This window comes from Siniperca chuatsi, linkage group LG17 (genome assembly GCF_020085105.1).
Source record: "Siniperca chuatsi isolate FFG_IHB_CAS linkage group LG17, ASM2008510v1, whole genome shotgun sequence".
Lineage (NCBI taxonomy): Eukaryota > Metazoa > Chordata > Actinopteri > Centrarchiformes > Sinipercidae > Siniperca > Siniperca chuatsi.
The window spans coordinates 2,257,094-2,280,328 of record NC_058058.1 but is presented as its reverse complement, the minus strand read 5'-3'; the positions used below and the strand labels follow the sequence as shown (position 1 = coordinate 2,280,328).

Below are 23,235 nucleotides of genomic sequence, written 5' to 3'. Positions count from 1 at the left end.
GTGGATTCATCCGCCGCTGGAAATAGTCCCCAACAGATGCTCTGTTTCCTCCTGTTTGTTTGATTAAAACTACAGCGAGCAGCTGTTTAAGGAAATTACTGAGCCTTTTTGAAACATGAAACTATATTTGTGAGGTTTTTTTAAAATATACGTCTTCAGTAAGAACCAATGGGCTCGGAGCTGAGAGACACAGACAGGAAGTCTAAGTATTGAGAGACGGACTAACACATTGTTGGTTTGGGTCTTTTCATGAAAAATACAGAATATCACCAGCTTTCTCCTTTAAAGGTCAGTCTCATCTGCGTCTCAAGCTGCATCACAGATGGACAAAAAAGCAACAGTTGTTCAAGTAATGTGTTTGCAAGAGTTTCTCTCTCACTAGTGCAGTGTTGCAAATCAAATATTATCAGTGTATGAGTTCCTCTTCTGGATTAAATTAAAAAAACAAAGACAAAAGAAAAACAAACAGTGTTTTCTGTTCAGTGTTTCATGATCAAAGTCCAAATTCTCATACCTTTTGACCCACGGACAAGCTGGGTTTTTTTGTCGCTTTACTAAACTTCTTTCTGTTTTTATATTTTCATCATAAAATAGGAAACTGTTACACTAGTATTTTGTTTTAAAATGTCTTTTCAAAAGATATAATCATTAACATTTTAATCACTATGTATGGTTGGCCTTTTCCCCTCCCTATATAGTAGTTTTCATTGTTAGTGGCGTGGTCTGCCATTCCTGCGCTCGAATCAAATTACCTTCACACACACGAGGAAACGATGCAGCCTTTAATCCAGTGTTACCGATTGTTATTTGATGTGATAGACATTAGCCTCACTGTCTGCTAAACAAGAGAACGCTCTTTTTGTTGTCATTGGATCAAATGTACGTCTGTCAGGGAAAATGAAGAGTCAGGATCGGCCACAGTAAGCTGCTGGATGAACTCCTCAGAAACATAACCAACTCCTTTTACTGTGTCCCTGCTGTTGGGTGGAAAACTACTTGCTCTGTGTGCAGCGTGAAATCAGATGGAGGTTGCTCATCGCATGATGGAAAAAGGCAGATTATTGACTGACTTTTTTTATTAAAACAACTCGTTTGTTTTTTGGCTGCACGATAAACAGATACACCAGTTCATCTTCTTGTGGTAGTAAAATGCACCTGCAGTTCCCATCAGTGACCACAGGGGTCCCAAACCAACCAGGGCTGAAATCTGAAGGAACATAACTTCAAGTCTAACTGATTATTTAATTAAATCTGTTACAGACAAGCAGTGATCGTACAGCTGATTGTTATTAGGGTTATCTCATTGTTTTCCACGTTTAATCTTTTTAGATGTTTGGTCATGTTTTAATGCAGAGTGACTCAATGACTTGGTTCATATCCAGTGAGGACATGATCTCGTGTCTCTGTGTAGAACCTTACTGATCTATATGACTTTTTCTGCAGCTGGAGAGAAACTGCAGAAAAAGTCTTGCTTTGTTAATGCTTTCCAAAATGTACAGTATGTTCTTCAGCTGAAAGGGGAGGAGGAGAAAACCGGAAGGAGTCAACACCTCCAGACTCCAGGTGTTTTCAGGTATCATGTTTCAAAAACAACCAGTCTGCGTTTTGTTGATGAAGCAGATGTTTACCGGGGGGGGGGGGTTTCTCCGCTGACGAAGCCACTCTGTTAGAAGTTGGGTTTGTGCTTCTTCACCTCCACCATGAGGTGGTGCAGGTTGATGAGCTCGGAGCGGACGGCCAGGCTGCGGAACGTCGGCTGGTTCAGGATCTTGTGGAAGCCGTGGTAGTACTGGATCAGCTGGGTCAGAGCGCCCTGCAGCAGAAACAGGAAGTGTTCATGACTTATTACACCATTCACTTCCTCTTACACACACACACACACACAAGTATAAATATATAACATTTTCTCTAAACTAAGGAATGAAAGCCACTCAATAAGACAGTAATATCCAGGTTTTTACCAATGAAGAACTATTTCTAATTAATACGCTGATTAATCTAGCAGGAGTAAAGCACGACACCTGTCTGCTGTCTCACCTGTATGATGCTGGTTCCATTTTTGAAGTTGGTGAAGGACCTCATGACGTCCTGACTCATCGACTCCACCGACTGTTTCCACGTACTGGAAAATCCCCGAACCAGCTGAATGATGCGAGCTGCAGCAGACACACACACACACACACACACACACACACAGTGAAGTTAAATGCATGTAACATTAAATTCTATATGATGGTGACTGATCACTGTGACGGCCCCTCTGCTTGGTTCGCTCTGCTGTTGCTTTGCTCTCTGTCTCCAGGACGGCAGACCTATCAGGAGGTTAATCTGCGGCATGGGACACACCTGGGCCCGGTGTGCCCCACACCTGCCCCACACCTGGGCCCGGTGTGCCCCGTGCATATAAGCCAGAGCAGCAGCCAGGCCCTGGGCAGATCTCCTCTCCCCACACACATCTGCTTTGTTGATTCTGTTTCCATGCAGCACATTTTCGCTGATCCACTCTCTACACTACTGACTTTCCTCCCACTTATTTGCTTTGATTATTTTGCTCTTTTGTTGTAAATAAATTACTTTGTTATTTAGTTTACTTGTGTGGCTGTGACATCACACAGTCCTCTATAAACAGTCGGGCTGTTTCTGCTTTCACATGTGAGAATACAGACTTGATGATGCAGCGAATGTGAGAGGAAAAAGGGCGAGTGTGATAAGACAAGAAAGGATGTGGGAAGCCGAAGTGATGAAGTGAGGTGGAAATTCAGTGCAGCCTCAGAGTGACAGAGGAGAAACAAAACTGAGAGGACAGCTGAACGCCTTTGAAGGAAAGCTGTTCATTACTCTGTAAAACAAAACTAAACCACGAAGTGAAAGAATCCTGTGCAAGCTAAAATTAGGATGAGTCAGGATGTTGTTGACTTAAAGAAGAAGCAACTGAGTGAGTGTGTAAGATAAAGTGTAATTCATGTCTGTAACCACACCAGCAGCTCTGTGAGGCTGTATTGTTCATTAGAGGCAGTATAAAGATCTGTGCTGTAATCTTTAATTTAATGTCATTTCTAAGCTTTGGCTTGTTCCAGATATTCCCCATTCTATCCTTCTTTAAAAATCTTATATAAGATTTTAATATATATATATTTATTAACATTTCACACTAAAAGACTTCAACTGGGTTTTATTGTGAAGCAGCCACAGGAAACGCAATCTATTTGTCACAAGAGGTCAGTGCTGACCGCAATCGTTCATTAAAAACATGTCTACAAAACAAGAGAACGCTCTTTTTGTTGTCATTGGATAAATTGTAAATCTGTCAGGGAAAATGAAGAGTCAGGATCAGCCACAGTCTCTCTCTCTCTCTCTCTCTCTCTCTCTCTCTCTATGTAGATAGTATATATGTATATGTAGATAGATATATACACATACATACATATAAAAGAGAAAACATCAAACCAAAACAAATCGACTCCTCTCACCTTCCTCGTTCTTTAATCGGTCCAGCTGCCCTTTCTCCATCAAAGCCTCGGCCTCCTTCACGAAGGCGATCATCCCTCCGAAGGGGGGAGACAGAATCTCTTCAATAAACTCCTGCAGGCGAGAGGAAGAAAAAACATGACGGGCTTCAAATTAGTTTTGGTCAAACGTGAAAACATCAAACCTTCAAAACCTGAATAAATGAGTGGGGAAACATAACGAATGCAGGTGCACTGCATGGTACACTTAAGGAATTAACATCCAAATCATGCTCTGTGGCGTGTATGAACATGCTGAGCAGGCCCAGCTGACTCCGATTGTGTATCAAGATGGCAGGAGGAAAAGATCTAAGTGGCTTTGAAAGAGGGTTCATTGTTGGGGCACGTACGGCGGGAGCTTCGGTCACAGAGACTGCTCAGCTGTGTTTCAGTAGGAACAGTGACTGGAGTGGCGGGAAAGACATCAGTAGGGTCGGAAATTGTGGTCGACAGCGCGCATTTGAAGAACATGACGCTCGTGCATTAGTGCGATATGAAAGACAAAACAGAAGGGCGACTCTTTCTCAGCTGACTGAGAATGTCAATGCTGGACGTGATCAGACTGCCAGCAACAACAGTCCGTCGACAGTGACAGAGAGAGGGATGTTACAGCAGGGCTGCAGCGCTGAAACCCCTCATTACAAAGATGAATGCACATTTGAGAGCTCAAACCATCGGCACCGGTCTACAGAGACGTGGAAAAGGGTGATCTGGTCAGACGAGTCATCCTTCACCACATTCTCGACAAGTGGGCGAGTGCATGTGTGGCGTACACCAGGGGAACAGTACAGCGCTGAATGCTGGACCCCTACGGTGAGGGGATCCAGGGGGCTCTGTTATGGCTGTGGGGGGCATTTTGCTGGCATGGTTTGGGTCAGCGTGTCCCCTTAGAGGGAAGGGTCACTGCAAATCAATACAAAGTTGTCCTGAGTGATCGCCTTTATCCTATGACGAAACATTTCTATCCTGATGGGGGTGCTCTCCTCCAGGATGCCACGAGGGCTCACTGAATGGTTTGATGAGTATGAAGATGATGTGAATGATATGCTGTGGCCTTCGCAGTCACCAGATCTCAACCCAACTGGACACCTATGGGAGATTTTGGACCGACGTGCTCTCCACCGCCATCATCAAAGCACCAAATGAGGGAATATCTTTTCGAAAAAGGTGTTCATCCCTCCAGTAGAGTTCCCGAGACTTGGCTCGTGGCGGCCTGACTCCATACTAACACACTTCATGTTGGTTTTTCCTTTAATTTGTCACCCATCTGTATATATTTATTGCATTAAAATAAAAGGAAATATGTAGAAAGAAAGTTTTAAATAAAAAAGGTACTGAGAATGCTAAAGTGCTACCAAACGACGGAGAAATACTTGAATTATATAATTTTGTTTTTAAGCCCATTACTCAAGGCTGCACCTCTATTATGTCATTCTAAATTGCCTAAATCTAATGATATCACCTTCTATGCTGTTTAACTGTGACCTTCATCTCCATTTAACCAGTTTCTAGTTCTCTGTTTCATTGCTAAAATTTGACCTGTTTCTAGAGTCAATTAACACTTTTAAATATACCTGCATGTGTGTTCAAATAAAACTCTGAAGCCCTGTTACACTCCCTTCTTTCCTGTGCTCAGATTTCTTATAATTCCTCTGTGTTGTTTACCTGCGTCCTGGCCAGAAGCAGCTGTTGGAAACCTTCCACCTCTTTACTGTCGTCGGCTGCCCTCTCCTGGACGAACAAGGGAAAAACAATCATCACGCAAGGATTTTACCAAAAGCAGAATTTTTTAATTTCCCACAGGTCAGAATAAAAGAAAACCTCAGGCAGGTATGACGAGACCTGTGATCAACATTTCCACGTAAGAACAGGTAACCAAAAAGTAAATGACATGTTTGACTATTTGAAAAACATCTGGTCCTTCACCACGAAGCCGAGTCACGAACATGCAGGTTTTGAAGCTCACCATGAGGACACTGAGCATCATGTCGTAGTTGTTGATGAGGAAGATGAGTTGGTCTCTTCTGGAGGGAAACTCTGCCGCCATCTTTAGCACAAAGTTTTCCACCTCAACCTGGAAAGCAAATATTCATGTTTTTCATATAATATCATTAGTTCACAGAGAGTGATAAAAAAAAAAATCTAACGTCTGCACATTTTCATTCACTTCAGTGGAACATGTTACATTGCAAACAGGTCGCTGCCGGCCTGCTCATTTGAAACTCACACTTTAATTAAGTTTTATGACAAAATTATTATCATTATCATTATTATTATTATCAGCCAAGTTATTTTTCTCAAAACCGTACCTGTTGTTTTCTGAGCAAAAGTAGCAAAGAGAAGTAACCAAAAAGGTCAATTTATTGTGAAAATGTAGTTAAAAAAGGTCAGATAACTTGCAGATCACACTGACCTCTTATCTCTGAATGAATGCTAATTTTATTTTTGGTTTCAAATGTGTTTGTCTTCAAGCACTTTGACATTCAGTTTTATATTAGTGTGTGTGTGTGTTATACCAGCAGCTGTCCCAGCAGAGTGTGGGTTCTCTCATTGGGAAATGTCTGGTTGATGCTGACGATGGCTGATGAAAACTCCGCATAACGACGAGTGATCTGAAACCAAGAAACACACACTTATTTAAGTGAAATGCTCTGCTGTGTGTGCTGATATGTGTGTGATCAAACACATGAGGGGTGTGTATATGTGTGTGTTTGTCCTTGTCCCTGTGTGTGTGTGCATATGTGTGTGTAGACCTACGTAGTGTGGTCTGGTGTCTAGTACTCCCAGTTTCTGAGGGTCTGTGTTTCTGATGCTGTGGATGTTCATCTCCAGAATCAGTTCAAACCTTGGCCACAGCAGCTCCAGCACCGCCTCCCAGTACCTGACACACACACACACACACACACACACACACACACACACACACACACACACACACACACACACACACACACGAGACTCATTAATATCTTCATCATTGTCTTAATCCAGTTCTTTAAAAACTGTAAGCAGAGAGCTCAAGAGAGGGGTTTCTGGATATCTTATCCAGTGAAAGAACACACTGATAGTGATTTCAATCAAATCCTTACAAGATGATTTTATCCACCTGTTTCAAAACACTTTAAGAATGCGCCTCTGCATCATCTCTGCAGGATTTCCAGTGCAGCTCCTCCTGGCTGTGACACAACTAAGTTACTTTTAAATATATATATTTTACTGCTGCTGGGTGAAAAATGTGCTGAGTGAGTTTCAAGACCTTTGAGGCACTGAAACTGATTCACAATAATTGCTGAAATTCAACCACACAGTTGTCATGGAGAACTAAGCATTTTTTTCCCTTTTTCTCCAACAACAGAAATATAACGTTTTCTTTTTAACTGTTGAAATAAATCTGATCAGTCGGTCAATAAAGGGACACTGACTTGTCGAGAGCAGGGATGTTCCTCTTGGCGGTGATGGCTCTGAACCTGAGGATGATGTGGATGCACAGGAAGACGGCGATGCTGTCGTAGCAGTCGGACACATACGTGGACATACTCTTCTGCAGACACAGACAACATTACTGAATGATACAATATGACACCATGTTATTAGGCTCTAAAATATACAGGTATGGAAATAAAAACATTTAGGAAGTCATGCGCAGTCTTACATGACAATCTTTGCAGTTATGCGTCATGTCACTATGTAAGTGAGTAAATAAACTAATTTTTCAAGTTACACAATACCTTACAGAGGAGAGAAAAAAACAGCACCAAATAATTACCATATTTTCTCAAATAAAAGCCATGTGTCAAATAATGGCTGGGGGCGTGGTCGCCACTTACAAACACAGGCCAGGGAAAAAACAAGGGTAGATAAACTCCTGGTGCCTGTTATATAATGTGCATGCCAACTAAGCATAATGTACATTTCCATCACTTTAATTTAATAAATTCAACCATATAAATCATGCTAGTTTCAACACTTTGCTGATCGGAAGAGTTATTGTCAGATTTCAGTCACTGTGGATTTATGTGTGCTCAGCCAAACTGTATATTGTTGTAACATATAAGTGCCACAAGATGGCGATAGCTACATTTGAAGTACCTTATAGCAAAGGTGCAAGTGACTGAATTTTCCACAACGCGATCCTGCAAATGTTTCACAATAAAAGCCTCGTTAGGAAATGAAGCAATTCTGTCCACTGAAACGCTAGAGGGCTTTTTAATTTGAAACGGATACAGGAAGTGTTGAGTTTGTATTAATAGCACAATGCAGTAACAAAACGTTTACAGGGCAAGCAGGAGCAGATCATAAAACAAGGAGGCTTCTTACTAAAATATGAGCAAATATACTTATCAAACACAGGGAATTAGAAGCAAATGGTGGTACCCTCTGCAGTTGAGGTAATTAAAAGGCCCAGACCACTACTTGAGTATTTACGGTATCTCATAATACTCATCATGGATCATATTTCCATTATTGCACAGTACTGTCTACTGCACTATTTTGTCAACTGTACCACCAAGGCTTAAGGATACAAAGTGTCGTATGTTGTACAGATTCTTTTAGACAAACGTGTGATTTTGTGCTATACGAATAAATGTGGTTTGAGTCGACTTGTGGCCGTTGATGAAAACCTACAGCTCTCTGCTGCAGGGACCAAACCTGCGACCATTAAAACACAGAGAAGAGAAGGTGCGTTGTTCGTACCAGGAACATGCTGAGAGTTTTTCCCATGATGCTGTTGAAGAGGTCGAGGGCGGAGTTTCCTGCCACCATGAAGAAGTCGGAGAGGAAGAGGAACTCTCTGCAGCCGTTGTCCAGCAGAGCGTAGTGCTGGCTGCGAAACAACATCTCATAGGGATACTGGAGGAGAGAGACAGAGAGGAATCAAAGAGAAATATGTTTAATATACTGTTTGTGTTCTTTTCTGTAATGTCACTCACTGATTAGTCTAAATAGTTTCAATTATGGAACCTATCTCACAAAATATCTCTCAGGATGCCACAAGATGTCAGCGTTGATCAACAGTTTGCCTCTACACCTCAGTGCATGCTGGAAGATGGCCGATTCCTTGATGAGTGAAGCTACACATGTACACGAGGTCACTTTGGGATGCACCTCTACATGAAAGGTGCTATACATACAAAGTTATTATTATTATTAATAGTTGGAAGGAATTGAATAAAAAGGTATAAAGTGTATTTTTTGGCTAAGTGGAGGTTACCACTATACTGATGACACGTATGTATGATTCCAGTGAATATACATTGTTGAACTGATTAATGAAGGATTATCACAGGTGTACTGGCTAATGAGGTACACATGTACTGGATTACTATGTAAAGATGGATTCTTATAGAGAATAGCTACACAAAATGCGGTGCTTTTGTTTTCTCTTGGCATTTTTAGAGGGAAGCCTCTCTATGAGCTGTAAGTGAAACTCACTCACAGTATCATGATTAGCTAGGCGCACTCAAATATGTTGTTTGCTGTCACGTGATTCCGACGAAGCTCGAAATTCAGAATGAGGAAGGAAATTAAAGGCAGAATGGACGAGATGGAAGAAAGCCAGTATTAGCTAGCTAGTTATTGTTTCCTCATTGTGTCGTCCCAGTGTGTGAAATCAGGAATCGCCCAATTCACGCATCAATTCTTGAGTTATGGCCAAAAATGTGTTTGTCAAGGTAATTTTGAGGTCACAGTGACCTTGATCTTCTGAGTCAAAAGTGTCACCTATTCAGTGTCCGACCAACTGTGAAAAATGGTCACAATCTTCCCCTCTGTTCCTGAGTTACGGTGTTGAATAATGGCCAAAAAAGGTGTTTGATGTCACAGTGAAGTTGACGTTTGACCTCTTGGGTAAAAAATGTCATCACTGAATCATCGTATCCCACTAAACATCTGTGTGAAATTTTGTCATAATTAGAGCAAGTTATGGCCAAAAATGTGTTTGTCGAGGTCATTGTGAGGTCACAGTGACCTTGACCTCCTGAGTCTGAACTGTGAAAAATGGTCGTCAGCTCTTGAGTTATGGCCAAAAGCTTGTTTTGTGATGTCACATTGACCTTTGACCAAATTCTAATCAGTTCATCCTTGAGTCCAAGTGGACCTTTTGTGCCAAATTTGAAGAAATTCCCTCAAGGCGCTCCTGAGATATATCGCGTTCACAAGAATGGGACAGACGGACGGACAACCCGAAATCATAATGCCTAAAAACGCATAAAAAGTGATTTGTCTGTAAGAGTACGAACTAAGGACTTAAACCTGGTAACTCCTACCAAGAGCTGGTGAAATGTTCATTTCTCAGCCTGGTTGTGTTTCTGAATGTTCGTGATGTCTCACCCTGCTGTCTCCTCTCTGAGCTGTATGTGGAACCAGGATCGGCCCCTCCAGCTCAGCAGGACTCAGGATGGCCCCCCTCTGGCCCAGAGTGAAGATGGTGTTCCTGCTCTTCAGAGACGGTTTGGAGAAGAAACCTGCAGCAGGAAGTCAAGGAGCTTCACGTGTCGCCTGAAATGACTTCTCTCACACTTTGAGTTTCACTTTGTGTAAGCGAGGCGTTGGCAGGTCACAAGATCGCAGATTTCTACCCTCAGGAGTCATTAATGAGCTATCTGATATGCGTGTTCTTAGGTATGGCTGTGTTCAGACACACCTGAACTAGATGAGCATGTGCATGTCACAGCTGCACCTACACACGTGTGCGTGTCTTTTCACCCATTCAAACATTTACTTTCATTCTTTGCCAGTTGTGTGTGCCAGTGTCCCTTGGAGAGGAGCCAAAGTTGTTTTTGTGCAGGATGTTAGGGCACTTTGCCTGCTCAACACCTCATTTGCACATTTCCAAAACCCTTTTCACACAGTGCTGGCATCAGTTATCTGTGTTGATGGTGTTCACACTTAGTGGTCGGTCACTCAAATGGAAAAAGTTCTATGTTTTGGCTTCTCTGGGGAGAAGAAAATCTTTTACGTCAAAAAATTCTCATCTTAAGGGACAGTTCACCCCAAACTCAGAAACACATATCTTTCCTGTCGCCTGTAGCGCTGTTTATCCATCCAGATTGTTTTGGTGTGAGTTGCTGAGTTTTGGAGAGATCGGCCGTAGAGATGTCTGCAGTTTTTGAATCTAATGGGACTATATGGCACTATGTGGAGCGCCAAAAAAAATACATTTGAAAAACTCAACAGCAACGTCTCTTTCCAGAAATCATGACCCGGTTACTCAAGATAATCTGTTGTGAGCAGCTTCATGTGGGAACTATTTTCCTTCTACCGACAGTTCCCACATGAAACCGCTCACGACAAGGTGGTAACAACAATGCAGTAAGTTATTTGAGTCTAGTTTGTTGTGTTGACTTTATAAGCATTTGTTGAGGAAGTTCCAGAGTTTCATTTGAACCCAGATCAATGAATTATTCCTTTTATTTCTGGAAACTTTATTTGCAATATTTCTGTGCAGGTTTGTCTGTTGACAGATTTCACGCTTCTGCGCGTTCAGCGGACATACTGTGCACTGACTAAAAAGACTAACTAGAATGTGCTAAATGGAAGTGTACCTATTAATGACTCCCAACTCATATAGTCCTTTCCGAGAACCTCCTGAGGGAAATATCTGGCTCTTTAGCTGCTAGATGCTCCACTTTCTTCAGCAGCTCGTCTCTGACTGCGTCTGCCTGCTGTTTGCTGCTGGGCAGGTGGTGCACAGTGGGTTTGTCAGAGCTTGTTTGGTGAAAACAGCTGCTTGTGTTTTTTCATGTGCCGTCTTCATGCTCTGGTTTGCTCACAATTTGCTCACATCCTGTCGATTTTACAGCTAAATCTGTTTTTTTGCATGATTGAAGTTGAAAGAATTAAATTCATGAAAAGTGCCTGAAGTGTGGAATCCAAAAACCGAGGTCTTGTATTTGCATCAAAAGCCTTTTCACACATTAGACCCGCAACATTCCTTGGTTCAAATATCTAAATATGTTCAGCTACGCACAGACTCAGTTTAAAGGATATCTTTCTTGGCTGTGTCTTCTACTCCCATCAGGTCATCTTTGTCTGCAACCTCCTCATACTGCAGACAGGACGCAGAAATGTCAGGTCACATGTAAACAGAGGAAAACACAAAGACTGAAACACCATCTGTAGTGCTCACAGAGGCGCTGTGATAGAAATGCAGTCAGCTGCAGTCAGACTGACCTCCAGTCTGTTAGCTGCTGATACAATATCCCTGCAAGACATACCAAATAACCTCTTTATTTCACTTTATATCAGCTAGCTGCTTTTTTATTTGTTTTTATTCAGCACTTCTCTGTTTAGAGTGCCTTCTGATATTTATTTATTTGAAGAAAAATATGTTCAGTTTGGCTAAAAAACTACATTTTGCTTAGGAAGGTTGTATGCAAGGAATAGAAAAGTACCCTTATGCTGTAAATTAGGACGAAGCACTTGCCTTAGCACATGGGACGAGGCACAGACTCATACTGATGTACATGTGTGGAGTTTGATGAAACAGAAATGAGCTCACAGCCGTCATGACTTCGTGGTTTCCTGTGTGAATCCACTGACCTGCACTTTGAGCAGCCTGCCGCTGTACGACTTGAAGTAACTGAAGTAAATCTTGCTCATCGTGTCCACGTACTCGTCTCTGATCTCCTTCGCAACTGTTCTCTCGTTGGCCAAAAGGAACTGATAGAAAAACCTACAGTAAGAAGAAACAAAGGACAGAATGTATCGGCTGTTATTTTCAGTCAGAAACTGGAAGTTTAAATGTTCAGGGTGTGAATATCTGCAGCTTTCTGAGCACCATTTACAACTGCAGATGACCTTTTTTACACTACGAAGGGTTTTGAAAAGAAATTAATACTTGTAAAGATATTCTCTATTGTCATTGGTACAAAACTGAAGCTGTATTCTGTTAAATTTCCTAACAAAACTAATGTAGTGTAGTAAAAAAAAAGATAATTTCTATGCATAAAGTTAAAGTATGACACTCAAAGGCAACGCAAAGTCCTAAAATGTTCCACGAAACAAAAAATAGCTGTAAGCATTTTCCTGGACTTTGTCATTTTGTGACTTTTGTTTATCTAGACAATAAAATCTCCAATAGAGAACTTGAATAAAGAAGAGGAGCTGATAGATGCATCATTTTTATAGCGTAAAGTATCTTTGAAGAGAGAGTGAGAACCAGCAGGTGCAGCCGTGCTCACCTGTACTTCAGCAGAGTGTTCTGTGGGATCTGGTAGTTGGTCATCGGCTTCCTGAAGGAGTAGATCTTCTGAAGAATGAACTCTCGGATTTTTGACACCGCCTGAAGTGAGGCAGAAATAATATTAATATAGTTTCACGTCAGCAAGAGTTTAATTTGTAAAAGGATGATACACAACAAGGTGCCTGTTCCACAATTGTCATGGAAGAAGAGAAAAACAGAGTCTTTAAAGAGAAAGGTGCTGCACACGATATTTGTATAATTTAATCTCTGTCCGTGTTTTTGCATTAGTGATGGTTTTTCATCCAACTTCCTTCTGTTATTTTTAGAGATGCAAACAATTAGTCGATTAATCGATCGACAGAAAATGAATCTTCAACTATTTTGATAATCGATTTATCGTTTAAGTCATTTTCAAGCAAAAATACCATCCATGTGATCCTTCCAGGTTCTGAAACGTGAGGATTTGCTGCTTTTGTTGTTTTTACATTGTAGTAAATTGAATATTTTTGGGTTTTGGACTGTTGGTCGGACAAATCAAGACATTTGACGGAAAGGTTTCAGTCGTAGTCATCTGGACACTGTTTTCAGAATCACGACGTTTCGGCTCCCATCCGGAAGTCATTCTCAATTGTGAAAATGGTCTGAGAACTCAGAAATTTAAGCTACTCTGTGTTGCTTCGGCCCTCGGGGAGGAGTCTACCTGAGTATCTGCTGATTACTCTGCCTAGTTTCACCTGAAACTGACCTTTTGTTTCCATGATGGCCCAGTAATCAGTAATCAGGCCTATTGTTTTCTGGCTGCACCTCCCTCATCACTGTTAAGTGCCTGATTAGCATATGATTGGCTTGACCAAGGTGCTAATACACTGTGGTAAACAGTTGGCAAGTTGAATCTCAGACCACCATTTCTGTTTAAATATGCTAATCTGGTACTTAACAGTGATGAGGGAGGTGCAGCCAGAAAACAATAGGCCTGATTACTGATTACTGGGCCATCATGGAAACAAAAGAAGGGCAGTTTCAGGTGAAACTAGGCAGGGTAACTGCAGACACTCAGGTAGATTCTTCCCTGAGGGCAGGGCTTAAACAACAGGGTAGCTTAAATTTCTGAGTTCTCAGACCATTTTCACAATTGAGAATGACTTCCGGATGGGAGCCGAAACGTCTTGATTCTGAAAACAGTGTCCAGATGACTACGACTGAAACCTTTTCTACGATGGAACACTCCTGGACGAATGAGGGACTACACCGTCACATTTGACGGAGTCACTTTGGGCTGTAGGATACTGTGATGAGCATCTTTCAGTTTTTATTTCAGTGAAAATAATCTTTACTTGGAGCCCTTGTTATTCCATCCTAATAAATTTGAAGAATTAAAAACATACATATCCTCTCTCTGTCTCACCTTGAGTTTGAGTCGGTCGACGATGTCCTGGATGTCGGAGCAGGCTAGCGTCTCTCTGAAGCTCAGCTCTTTGGCGAAGTTGATCTTGTTGTTGAGTTCGTGGAGCTGCTCCAGAAACTCCTGCTCCGTCACAGGGCTGTCCAGGATGGTGCTGCGACGACACGGGACGACGTCAGACAAACACACGCTCTTTCACACTTCTACGGTTCATTCAACTGTCCTAACAGCTGTTTTGAACCACCACTCTCTCCGTCCCACTTACGAGATCATGGCTCCGGGCACCACCAGCTCGTCCACCAGCTGGCTGAGGTGGCTGCGTACCGCCTGCCTGTTCTTCAGCCGGACGTTCATGCTGACCGACTGCTGCTGCAGAGTGTGGATCTCACTGCTGATGGAGGACAGGTCGCTCTGGAAGCCACTCAGCATGCCCTCCATACGCTGAAAGAACGAATGGACAGACAGAAAACAACTTCAAGTTAAAAATACTTTTATTGATAGAAATTCCTGCTGTTCACACTGGAGGAAGAGGACAGAGCTCTATGCTCCTTGCTTTTGTAAATGGTTGGTTTTGTGTGTAACAAGTTAATTAAAGAGCTTGAAAGTTTGAGTAAATCTTTTTAGGGGAATCAGCATGAAGCAGACACTGAAAACCACAAAGTGAAGACAGATACATCGTGGGGGGAGCAGAAGAGGAAGGTGGGAGCACAGACAGAAAGAAACAAAAAAGAGATACGGTGACATGAAGGGAAAGTGCAGGTGAGAGTTGTTTTGAGACTAAAAATTATTCCTTTTCTGGAAACAATGCCAAATTTCTCGTAAACTCCAAAATCATCTTCTACATAAAATGAGGGCAAAAAGGCGCACGAGGCTGCAGAATCATGCTTCATTTTATATTTACAACATCTGGAACTGGTGGCAAGTTTGAAAACACATGCGCAAAGTGACAAAACACAACCAAACTGTTTCCAGGGGACAATAAAAAGTGATGAACACGCCCGGCCACGAGTGGGACACGCACACTGTCCCACCAAAAAAACCAAAAACATTCAGCTCATGGATAGATTATTTCTAAATGCTACACGCGTTGTCAGATTGGTGAATATGTTTTCTTCATTTGCTTGTGTTTTCTGAAGCTGCAGTGCACTGAGCTCTCAGGGCCACCGTAGTTTGGAGAGGCAGTAAGTTACACAATCATCTAAACGTTCACTGATTGGTCCGTTATCTGACCAGGCTGAATCATTTCTCAGTGGATGTTTTCAGACTTAAATCTGGTGCAAGGGAAACTGAGCGGCCAAAGCAAAATAAAATGCAGATGTGCACAGCTGCTGTCCTGTATTCTTTATATGTTCCACTGACTCACGCTGACCTCGTCATGCAGTGGATTGTGGGATCAGGATGAAGGCGTCTCGTCTTACCTCCAGTATGGAGTCGCAGGCGGTGATCTGGTTGTGCAGAAGAGCGATGTTCTGACTCTCCTTGATGTCTGACAGGTGAACAATCAGGAAAACGACAACAGATCATCTGTGTGTGCACTTTCAGTCCCAAAAAATGTTTAATAGAATAAAACTTGTTTACAATAAAAACAAAAACCCTAAATGAGCCCTAACCTTACATTATGACAAAAGCTGAATATGTGCTCACAATTATTGTATTTAAAGACTTCAACAGGAGTGAATCAATATGGTTTTTGTAAAACTAGTATTTTCACACCTTAATATTGTATATCAGCTGATAAATATATGCACTTTTTGTATTTTTACACACGCTTAGTTAATTGGTTTAATGACAAGACGCAGAGTTTTTATTCCATTTCATCTGTATTTTGGGATGTTGCATTAGATGAAATACTCCTAGAAAAGGAAAGGTGAAAATACAGTATATAAATACTAGTTGTAAAAAAACAAAACACTGGACTGATTTTGCCCATTAAGCAAAAAAACTACAACCTGCAGAAAAACAATAAGAAGGTATCGCATAAAAAAGAGATTAAGGGAAAGAAGGTATCACCTAAAAAAGAGATTAAAGTTAAAAATAATGTTTGTGCTTAGCAAACTAGCAGGTAACAGTCAATAAAATGTTTCTGTAATTCTCTCTAGTGCGTTATAACATCATGACATTCAAACTTTGAGCAGGAAGGATACAGTCTTTGATGGAGGCCTGTTCAATCCTCTGCAGCTCCGACTCCACCTGTTTGGAGTACTGCCGGAGGTCAACGCCCTGAAAACAGATGTGAAGATCATCACATTAATAATACAGACAGTGTGCTGTGAAAACCCGAGGAAGCATGCTTAGTATTGGCTCACAGTCAACGCAGTTTCAATTTAACTTATTAGAATTTTATTTGGTTTCATGAACCCAAGAAAGTGTTTTCTCACTCACTTAATCTCACAAAAACGGGACTTATTGCGTTTTAGTTTAATAATGACAGTGGCAGCAGATAAATGATAGGAATTCAGCAACAGGTGCTGAGCATGTAAACTCGTCTTTTTAGAGGCAGCAACAGGAAGCCATGACAGCTCATACTCAGCTGTCACCACTCTCTCAGTCCTCCTTGTTAAATCCTTCCCTCCAAGCTGCCAGGTCAGGATATTCTCACCGTTTTGAGCGCCTCCTTCACGAGGTCGTCTTCCAGATTGGCCTGGATGTGGACTGCAGGAGACAGAGAGGAACAGCGTTCGTGTCAAACTAAACATCCAACAGAAACTCTGGACAACACATGGTGTTTACCAAGCTGCAGCTTCTCTTTAACACTGGGAAAACCTTGACTGAGGAGCTTTGTTATGAATTTAAACTTGTGTTTAGGTTGTGCTGCAGGTTGTAAACACGTTAAAAATGTCATATACTTTCAATATCTGTATGTGACAGCTAAAACTTTGCTAAGGTTAAGTCCTAGGCGCTTTAACCCCAGAAGGCAGTGCTGATGGTGTCAGGCTCCATTCATCTGTGTTGCTCTCCTTTGTATCCTGATCACATATCAATGCTAAATGCTGCCTTACTGTCCACTTCATCCAAGATAAACTCGTCAGTGGTGAGGTCCAGTTCTCCCAGGTTGAGGTTAGCGATGTCTGCATCAGTCTTCTAGACAAAAACAGACATGATCACACACAAATAATTATTTCAGACAACTAATGTATTCGTAGGTGATGGGTCTATCTCTAACACATGCGCATTAAGGATGTTTAGAGTTACAACTAACGGTTATTGTCATTATCGACTGATTCATTTGGCATTTTGCTTGATGACTTTATGACTAATGAATAAAATTGCTGTCGACTAATTTTCTGTCAATCGACTTATCGATGAAAAGCCTAATCGTTTCAACACTAGTGACGTTTCACTTTGTTGCCACAGGGCGCATTCAGACAATCATTGAGCTTTTCAGTGTTTTGACAGGATGCTAACAGCTACATTAGCTTCACGCAACATGAATACAGCTTGTCAAAATCCACAATTTGGCAAGATCTTGTTTACTATCACAACATTTTAATTCATCTAGCAGTTCATCTAGCAAGATACACTTCAGTCAGCTACATCTAACGTTACAGTTCATTGATAATGCTTGCCTCTTGTTATGAATGCTAACAGAACACAGGAAGGAAAGAGCGCATTAACCGTTAATTATTTTAGCTTTTCACAACAACTGACTCAAACAGAAGTAATCAAATGTCACCTCGTCTTGTAAATAGGCCATGGCGATTTCTGTCGGGTTTCCAGCTGTGTTTACATCCGAAACAGCTCCAACAGCAGCTACAGCTCCCTCCGCCATTGCGGCGAATTTACGCTAACGTCAAAAAAAACTACAAATGTACAGTTCCGCCTCTTCGTCCCCGAAAACGAAAAAGCCTCCTTGCGTTTATGAACCGCAATTTGATAATATAATGTGTGAGTGGACAAAACGCCTCGAATCAATTAACATTTATTTCGTGTGACTACGTTAACATAGCTATATATTTGTTTGTTTGATTTAACCGGTGTTTCTTTCTTGTCGGACAGATTGAAAGTGAGGGACTGACTTCCGTTCGCCGACAGGGTCAAACTCTCGCGAGAACGTTGCAGCTTCCTCTTCGCACGGAACCTACTTCCAAGATGGTGAGTACATTCTCTATCAACCTGGAATAGTTTTAAAATCCGTAATCATCTGGTGTTAATAGCACCCGTTTATTACATTTAGACCTGTTATTCATCTTACACATCTTGTGCAAGCGGAGTGATGTCGAATTGTTGTAATATTAGTTGTAGAAATGGACGTATTAACAGTTTACTGTCAACGCTGGGCTGAGGTGTACCGACTGATTGCAGCTAACTAGCGCGGATGGTTGAGCCAGCTTTGTTTTTCTGTCCGTGGCTTATGTTTAAATATATCCATGTTAAAGCATAACTGTAACCGCTGTCCGGTGACAGTTCGCCTTTCACGTTACCGGCCTTGCTAATAAGTTAAAGACACGTCCATAATCCATAATTGAAGGTGGCTAGCTGCAAAGGCTAACTAGCTTTAAGCTAAGCATGTTGGGATCATTACGTTGGGAGACAAAGTGGATCTTACACCAGAGTAAATGCACGGCAACCTGATCAGTTGAAGTGCTGAATTGCTGTGGTTTGCGGTTTAGTGAGCTCCATTGGTCTAAGTCGTTTTGGAGATGCCTAAAAGCCGGTGGCCAGAGCAGCTATAGCTCTTGTAACTATGCTAACTGGAGCCAAAAGTGCTGCTACAGATGCACGGATAGAAAACTCCCCAACCCACAGTTATGAACCTCTTAAGTATTTGGCCTACACTAACTACTGATCGGACACTGACTCTTTGTAAGATGTGGCAACACAGCTTTGTAAACTTATAATGTGAAAGCATTTATTTTGGCTCCACTCTGGCGTTACAGATGTCAGCAGCAGAAGTTATGTTTCTTGTTCATGATGTTAGTCTTTTCAGTTCAAGATCTGGTGTGCGTTGAGTGTGAAATTGTTAAACATCAGTTTTCAGCAGCCTTTCAAGGTCAACATGCCACCAGGTTTGGTCAAAAGAAAAAGTAGTGATGGATAGAAACAGTCTTTCAGGCGGCCAAAAGGCTTCCCGGAGCACATTTTGCTGAATTTAACTTCACTTTTAAAGTTTAAATGATGAAAATGACCTGGGGAGAATACAGAAGTGGATTCATTCGCCGCTATAGTAGCAACTAGAACCAACACATTGCCATCAATGCAACATTTATCGTAAATGTCTCTGGATTGGATACGCATCGCCACCAGTATTGATCCAGCATTTCAAGCTCGTATCTAATGGCGAGCTGTGGAAATGCAGATTTTTGAGATTCACGCATCCCAGGTAACGTGCATGTTCTGCGTTTTCAGTCTCTGGTCATCCCCGAGAAGTTCCAGCACATTCTTCGTGTTCTCAACACGAACATCGATGGTAGGAGGAAGATCGCCTTCGCCATCACTGCCATCAAGGTAAGGTCTTCTCTGAGATCTACAGCGCTTTACGTATGTGAAGGTTTAACATGCACTTACATACATTCCTTACATTTTCAGTATAAGACTGACTGACTGATTTGCAGTATTTGAGCATAAATATATTTTTGCAGCTTATTTATTTGAGATGACCTACAATGATGCTAACGTCCCTGTCTGTCTCAGGGTGTTGGCAGACGTTACGCCCATGTCGTCCTGAGGAAGGCAGACATCGACCTCAACAAGAGGGCCGGAGAGCTGACCGATGAGGAGGTGAGGAGAATTGGGCGTCTGTCGAGGGTTCGAACGACAAAACTCCCAACAATGGATAAGAAGTTTTAGTAGACCGACTAATACCTGAAGGAAGAGTTGTCAAACTGTCTGGCGTTTTCACATTGTACGAGTGGAAAATCTCGCTAGATGGTCCCGACCACAGGACAGCTGTTTGACTTACCTTAGGTGTAACTTTGTAAACAAAGAGCTGTAAAAGTCTGATCAGTATTTTTAGGGCTAGCCCGGGGAAGACCGTATTCATCTTCTCTTCATGGCAGGGTTTCTTTTTCCCCACCATGACTTGGTTTCACCTAAACTGTGAAGAGACCGGCGCTGCTTATGTTGTTCCAGCAGCGTCGGTCTGGGGCCCTGCCGACTTAAACATAGCAATACATAGAGATAGTATTCGCCTCCTATGTGATGTCAGATTGACCAAACTATTATCTCAATTTTGAAAGCTTAAAATCTCTTGTCACAGAGACGGCAGATTCTTATTTACCTCAGTAGCAGTACAACAACCCCAGCCACCGTATGCATTTTGTATATTAGTGTGTTTTAATAGCATAGACAGTTTGATGGATAAATTACAATACACAACTAAGGATTTTGATAGACAAAAAGCAAAGTTTCTCATGACTTTGACGAGATTGGGATTAATAAGTACTCTATGGGGTCGTATGTATGCAGATGCTGCTGCAGCAGGTCAGGCGTCTGGATGTGACGTACCGTGTTTTCTGTTGAAGTCCGGAAGTGATCTGTCATGATCAGCTTTGTGCTTCCACTTCTTAATTTTGGCACATTTTTTATGCATTTTCCTGTGAATTAACAGCTGTATTTGTTTTTCAGGTTGAGCGCGTGGTGACCATCATGCAGAATCCTCGCCAGTACAAAATCCCTGACTGGTTCCTCAACAGGCAGAAGGACGTCAAGGACGGCAAATACAGCCAGGTAAGATGACAACCAGCAGAGCATTTGGGATGACTTTGTCTTAACTTATGAGCACGTGACAGCCCTTTACATCAGTTATCAGTCATTGTGTGTTGAGCTTACTCAACTCTGTCTCAATCATAACCGGTGAAGAGGAAGGGCTGATTCACTGGAATACAACCAAAATTTAAATTATGAGGAAACTTCAAAAAAGAAACCAAGTAGGCCAAATGATCACAGGCCAAAACCATCTCACACACCCAGTCAAATAAAAAGTAGCTGCCCGGTCTGGCAACACCGGCGTTTACAGAGGCGTTGGCTTTGAATTCGGGTTAAACTGAAAAACATTCTTACAAATTGACAATGCAGTCGCTACATGTTTATACTAAACGTTGTATTGTTGGCCAGCGTTCTTTTGCTGATTTTGGCAGAGAGAAGGGTTTTCTTTTTATTTGTGTCAAACACCTTAATGACAGATGCTCTCCAAAGCTTAATTTGTAGTGACATGTGGTTGAGCAATGTGGGAAATGAACACACGTGAGTTGAAAGACACTGTAGGAATGAAGAGCTGGTAAACCAAAAGCTACATAAACAGACGTCCGCTGCTTTCCTTCAGGTCAGTTAAACCTTAATGTCATTAGACTAACAAAACGTCCAGTCACTCTTTAGATGAAGCATCTCGCTGTTTCATGAAGAAAATTGTAACTTTAAACAGATCTAACAGATTTAAACAGTTAACAATCTCACCACAAGGTCCATTTTAGTAGCTGCTCTGGAGCTTTTGTTCATATCACATGATCATCCTCAACAAATACAACTTTTTTTTTTTTTACCCTGAGTTTAACCTCTCAGGCAGACCTTGGATTCAGGCTGCATACAAATGACACTTTGCTAAACTATCACTGTCACAATCGGAGCTAGCCAGTAAATCTGCCGATATTAGCTTATTGCTGGTGTCCGTGTATATGAAATAGCAGTGTCACAGTTACCTTGTCCACCAGAGAGCACTGACAAGTTGATTTTTCCACAGTAAAATGTCCTGCTCTGAATGCATCTTGGTCACAATTCCTTAAACAAGTTAAAGCGATCCGTATCGAGATGTTTGTTTTATGTTTAAAAAACAAAAAAGGATTATACAAGTAATCAGTTTACTGTTTTTGTACTAACGCCACTGACAATTAAACTTATCAAAGAAGCGGCAAAACGTTTTCCAAAAGTTTTTGTTTTCTGAGGTGCAGCTGTTCGATCACCATCGGTTACGTTGTGGCAGAATAATGTCCATCAGCAGCACACTCCACGAGTCTGCATGCTGACTGTTTAGGGTTTGCCTCAGTGTTGTCAGCTGTAAATATGTTGCAAAACACGTGCTTTGAGTTAGTGTGTAGCATGGATTTGAGACACAGCCAATGATGTGCAGACCTTAACCTGCGCCATAACCCTTTATAAAGTATTAGACTGATTCGCCACTGGTTGCACAGCTACACTTAAATACCTCTCGTTTGTGGTATGACATGACAAACCTGTTGCGTCTCGTTTCAGGTCCTCGCTAACGGTCTGGACAACAAGCTGAGAGAAGATCTGGAGAGGCTGAAGAAGATCAGGGCTCACCGTGGTCTCAGGCACTTCTGGGGGTAAGAGATCTGATCTGGTCTGCAGTTTGGACAGAATTGTTATTCAGTCCGAAGTGAGACGAACAAAGTCTCTGCATCTAATCGTCCTCTTAACCAGATATTGCAGTTTTGCCCAAAATCTATTAAGTTTGGTTAACAACAGCGTTTTATAAAAATCTCAGTGGGTCATTGGAGGAGCTTCGGTGCAGAGAGAGCGGTCCTGGAAAAACTTGAATCTAAAGGCACACGAGTCGAGTGGGTTACCTTAGAAAGCTGAAGTGGCTTTTTTAATTCTCTCGAGGGTTGGGACACGATTTCCTGTCATAAAGCATTACGAGTAAAAGTGGCATCTGATGAATTTGGTACATGACGTACTATTTGATTCTTCTAGCTGACTTAGTTTGACAGAACTTTAAAAAACTAATGTAGCTATGTTTTTGCACTTTCTAACTTTAACCTTCTGCTCTTTTCCTTTTCCTTCCAGTCTGCGTGTGCGCGGTCAGCACACCAAGACCACCGGCCGTCGCGGTCGCACCGTCGGTGTGTCCAAGAAGAAGTAAACTCCCCTGCTTCCCTTTTGTTTCAATAAAACGCCACAGTTGTCAAACTGTCTGTCCTGGTGTGCTGTTTCACTTGTAGATTTTGGAGTCAGTTTTTAAGACACAGGTTCGAGTTCGGGGTGAAGCTTTTGCTTCTTTGTTTCTTGGGAATTAAATTTTTATAGTCGTGTGATTTTAATGTTACTTCCACGGGGGGGGGCTCAAAAAAGGTCGACGGTTGAAGCAGCAGAGGCTGAGACATCCTCACTTTAAGTCCCTACTACAAGTCAAGCTTCAGAAACAGTGGATACTACATTTCCCATAATGCAAAAGAATAGTGCCTTTCATT

General features: G+C 41.8%; 2 protein-coding genes across 3 annotated transcripts; one reads left to right on the top strand and one right to left on the bottom strand.

Moving 5' to 3' along the window:
- Nucleotides 1–399: 399 nt before the first annotated feature.
- On the bottom strand, nt 400–18,057 carry vps52 (VPS52 subunit of GARP complex). Of its 2 annotated transcripts, none has more exons than XM_044172568.1 (20): nt 17,766–18,057; nt 17,092–17,173; nt 16,692–16,744; nt 16,237–16,312; nt 15,511–15,578; nt 14,358–14,533; nt 14,096–14,246; nt 12,689–12,789; nt 12,048–12,180; nt 11,496–11,553; nt 9,837–9,970; nt 8,202–8,357; nt 6,929–7,047; nt 6,264–6,387; nt 6,023–6,118; nt 5,473–5,580; nt 5,172–5,237; nt 3,471–3,582; nt 2,038–2,156; nt 400–1,813 (listed from the first exon to the last, which is right to left on the bottom strand). In XM_044172568.1, exons 1-20 carry the CDS (start codon nt 17,859–17,861, stop codon nt 1,667–1,669), a joined length of 2,175 nt encoding a protein of 724 aa, XP_044028503.1. In that variant the 5' UTR covers nt 17,862–18,057; the 3' UTR covers nt 400–1,666. The 2 variants fall into 2 exon arrangements, with proteins under 2 accessions (XP_044028503.1, XP_044028504.1); XM_044172569.1 differs by having other exon boundaries at nt 17,092–17,170.
- rps18 (ribosomal protein S18) lies at nt 16,797–22,959 on the top strand. The gene is made up of 7 exons (XM_044172570.1): nt 16,797–16,814; nt 18,089–18,184; nt 19,439–19,537; nt 19,724–19,810; nt 20,657–20,758; nt 22,277–22,368; nt 22,832–22,959. Exons 1-7 carry the CDS (start codon nt 16,812–16,814, stop codon nt 22,905–22,907), a joined length of 555 nt encoding a protein of 184 aa, XP_044028505.1. The 5' UTR covers nt 16,797–16,811; the 3' UTR covers nt 22,908–22,959.
- Nucleotides 22,960–23,235: the final 276 nt, after the last annotated feature.

Excerpts from the sequence above, each read along its gene's own strand:
- rps18 (XM_044172570.1), top strand. Across the intron at positions 18,185-19,438 it reads CGGAACCTACTTCCAAGATG|TCTCTGGTCATCCCCGAGAA; the intron begins GTGAGTACATTC and ends CTGCGTTTTCAG. Across the intron at positions 22,369-22,831 it reads GGTCTCAGGCACTTCTGGGG|TCTGCGTGTGCGCGGTCAGC; the intron begins GTAAGAGATCTG and ends TTTTCCTTCCAG.
- vps52 (XM_044172568.1), bottom strand. The coding sequence starts at position 17,861 with ATGGCGGAGGGAGCTGTAGCTGCTGTTGGAGCTGTTTCGGATGTAAAC. Across the intron at positions 16,313-16,691 it reads TGAAGGAGGCGCTCAAAACG|GGCGTTGACCTCCGGCAGTA; the intron begins GTGAGAATATCC and ends ATCTGTTTTCAG. Across the intron at positions 15,579-16,236 it reads ACAGGCCTCCATCAAAGACT|ACATCAAGGAGAGTCAGAAC; the intron begins GTATCCTTCCTG and ends TTCACCTGTCAG.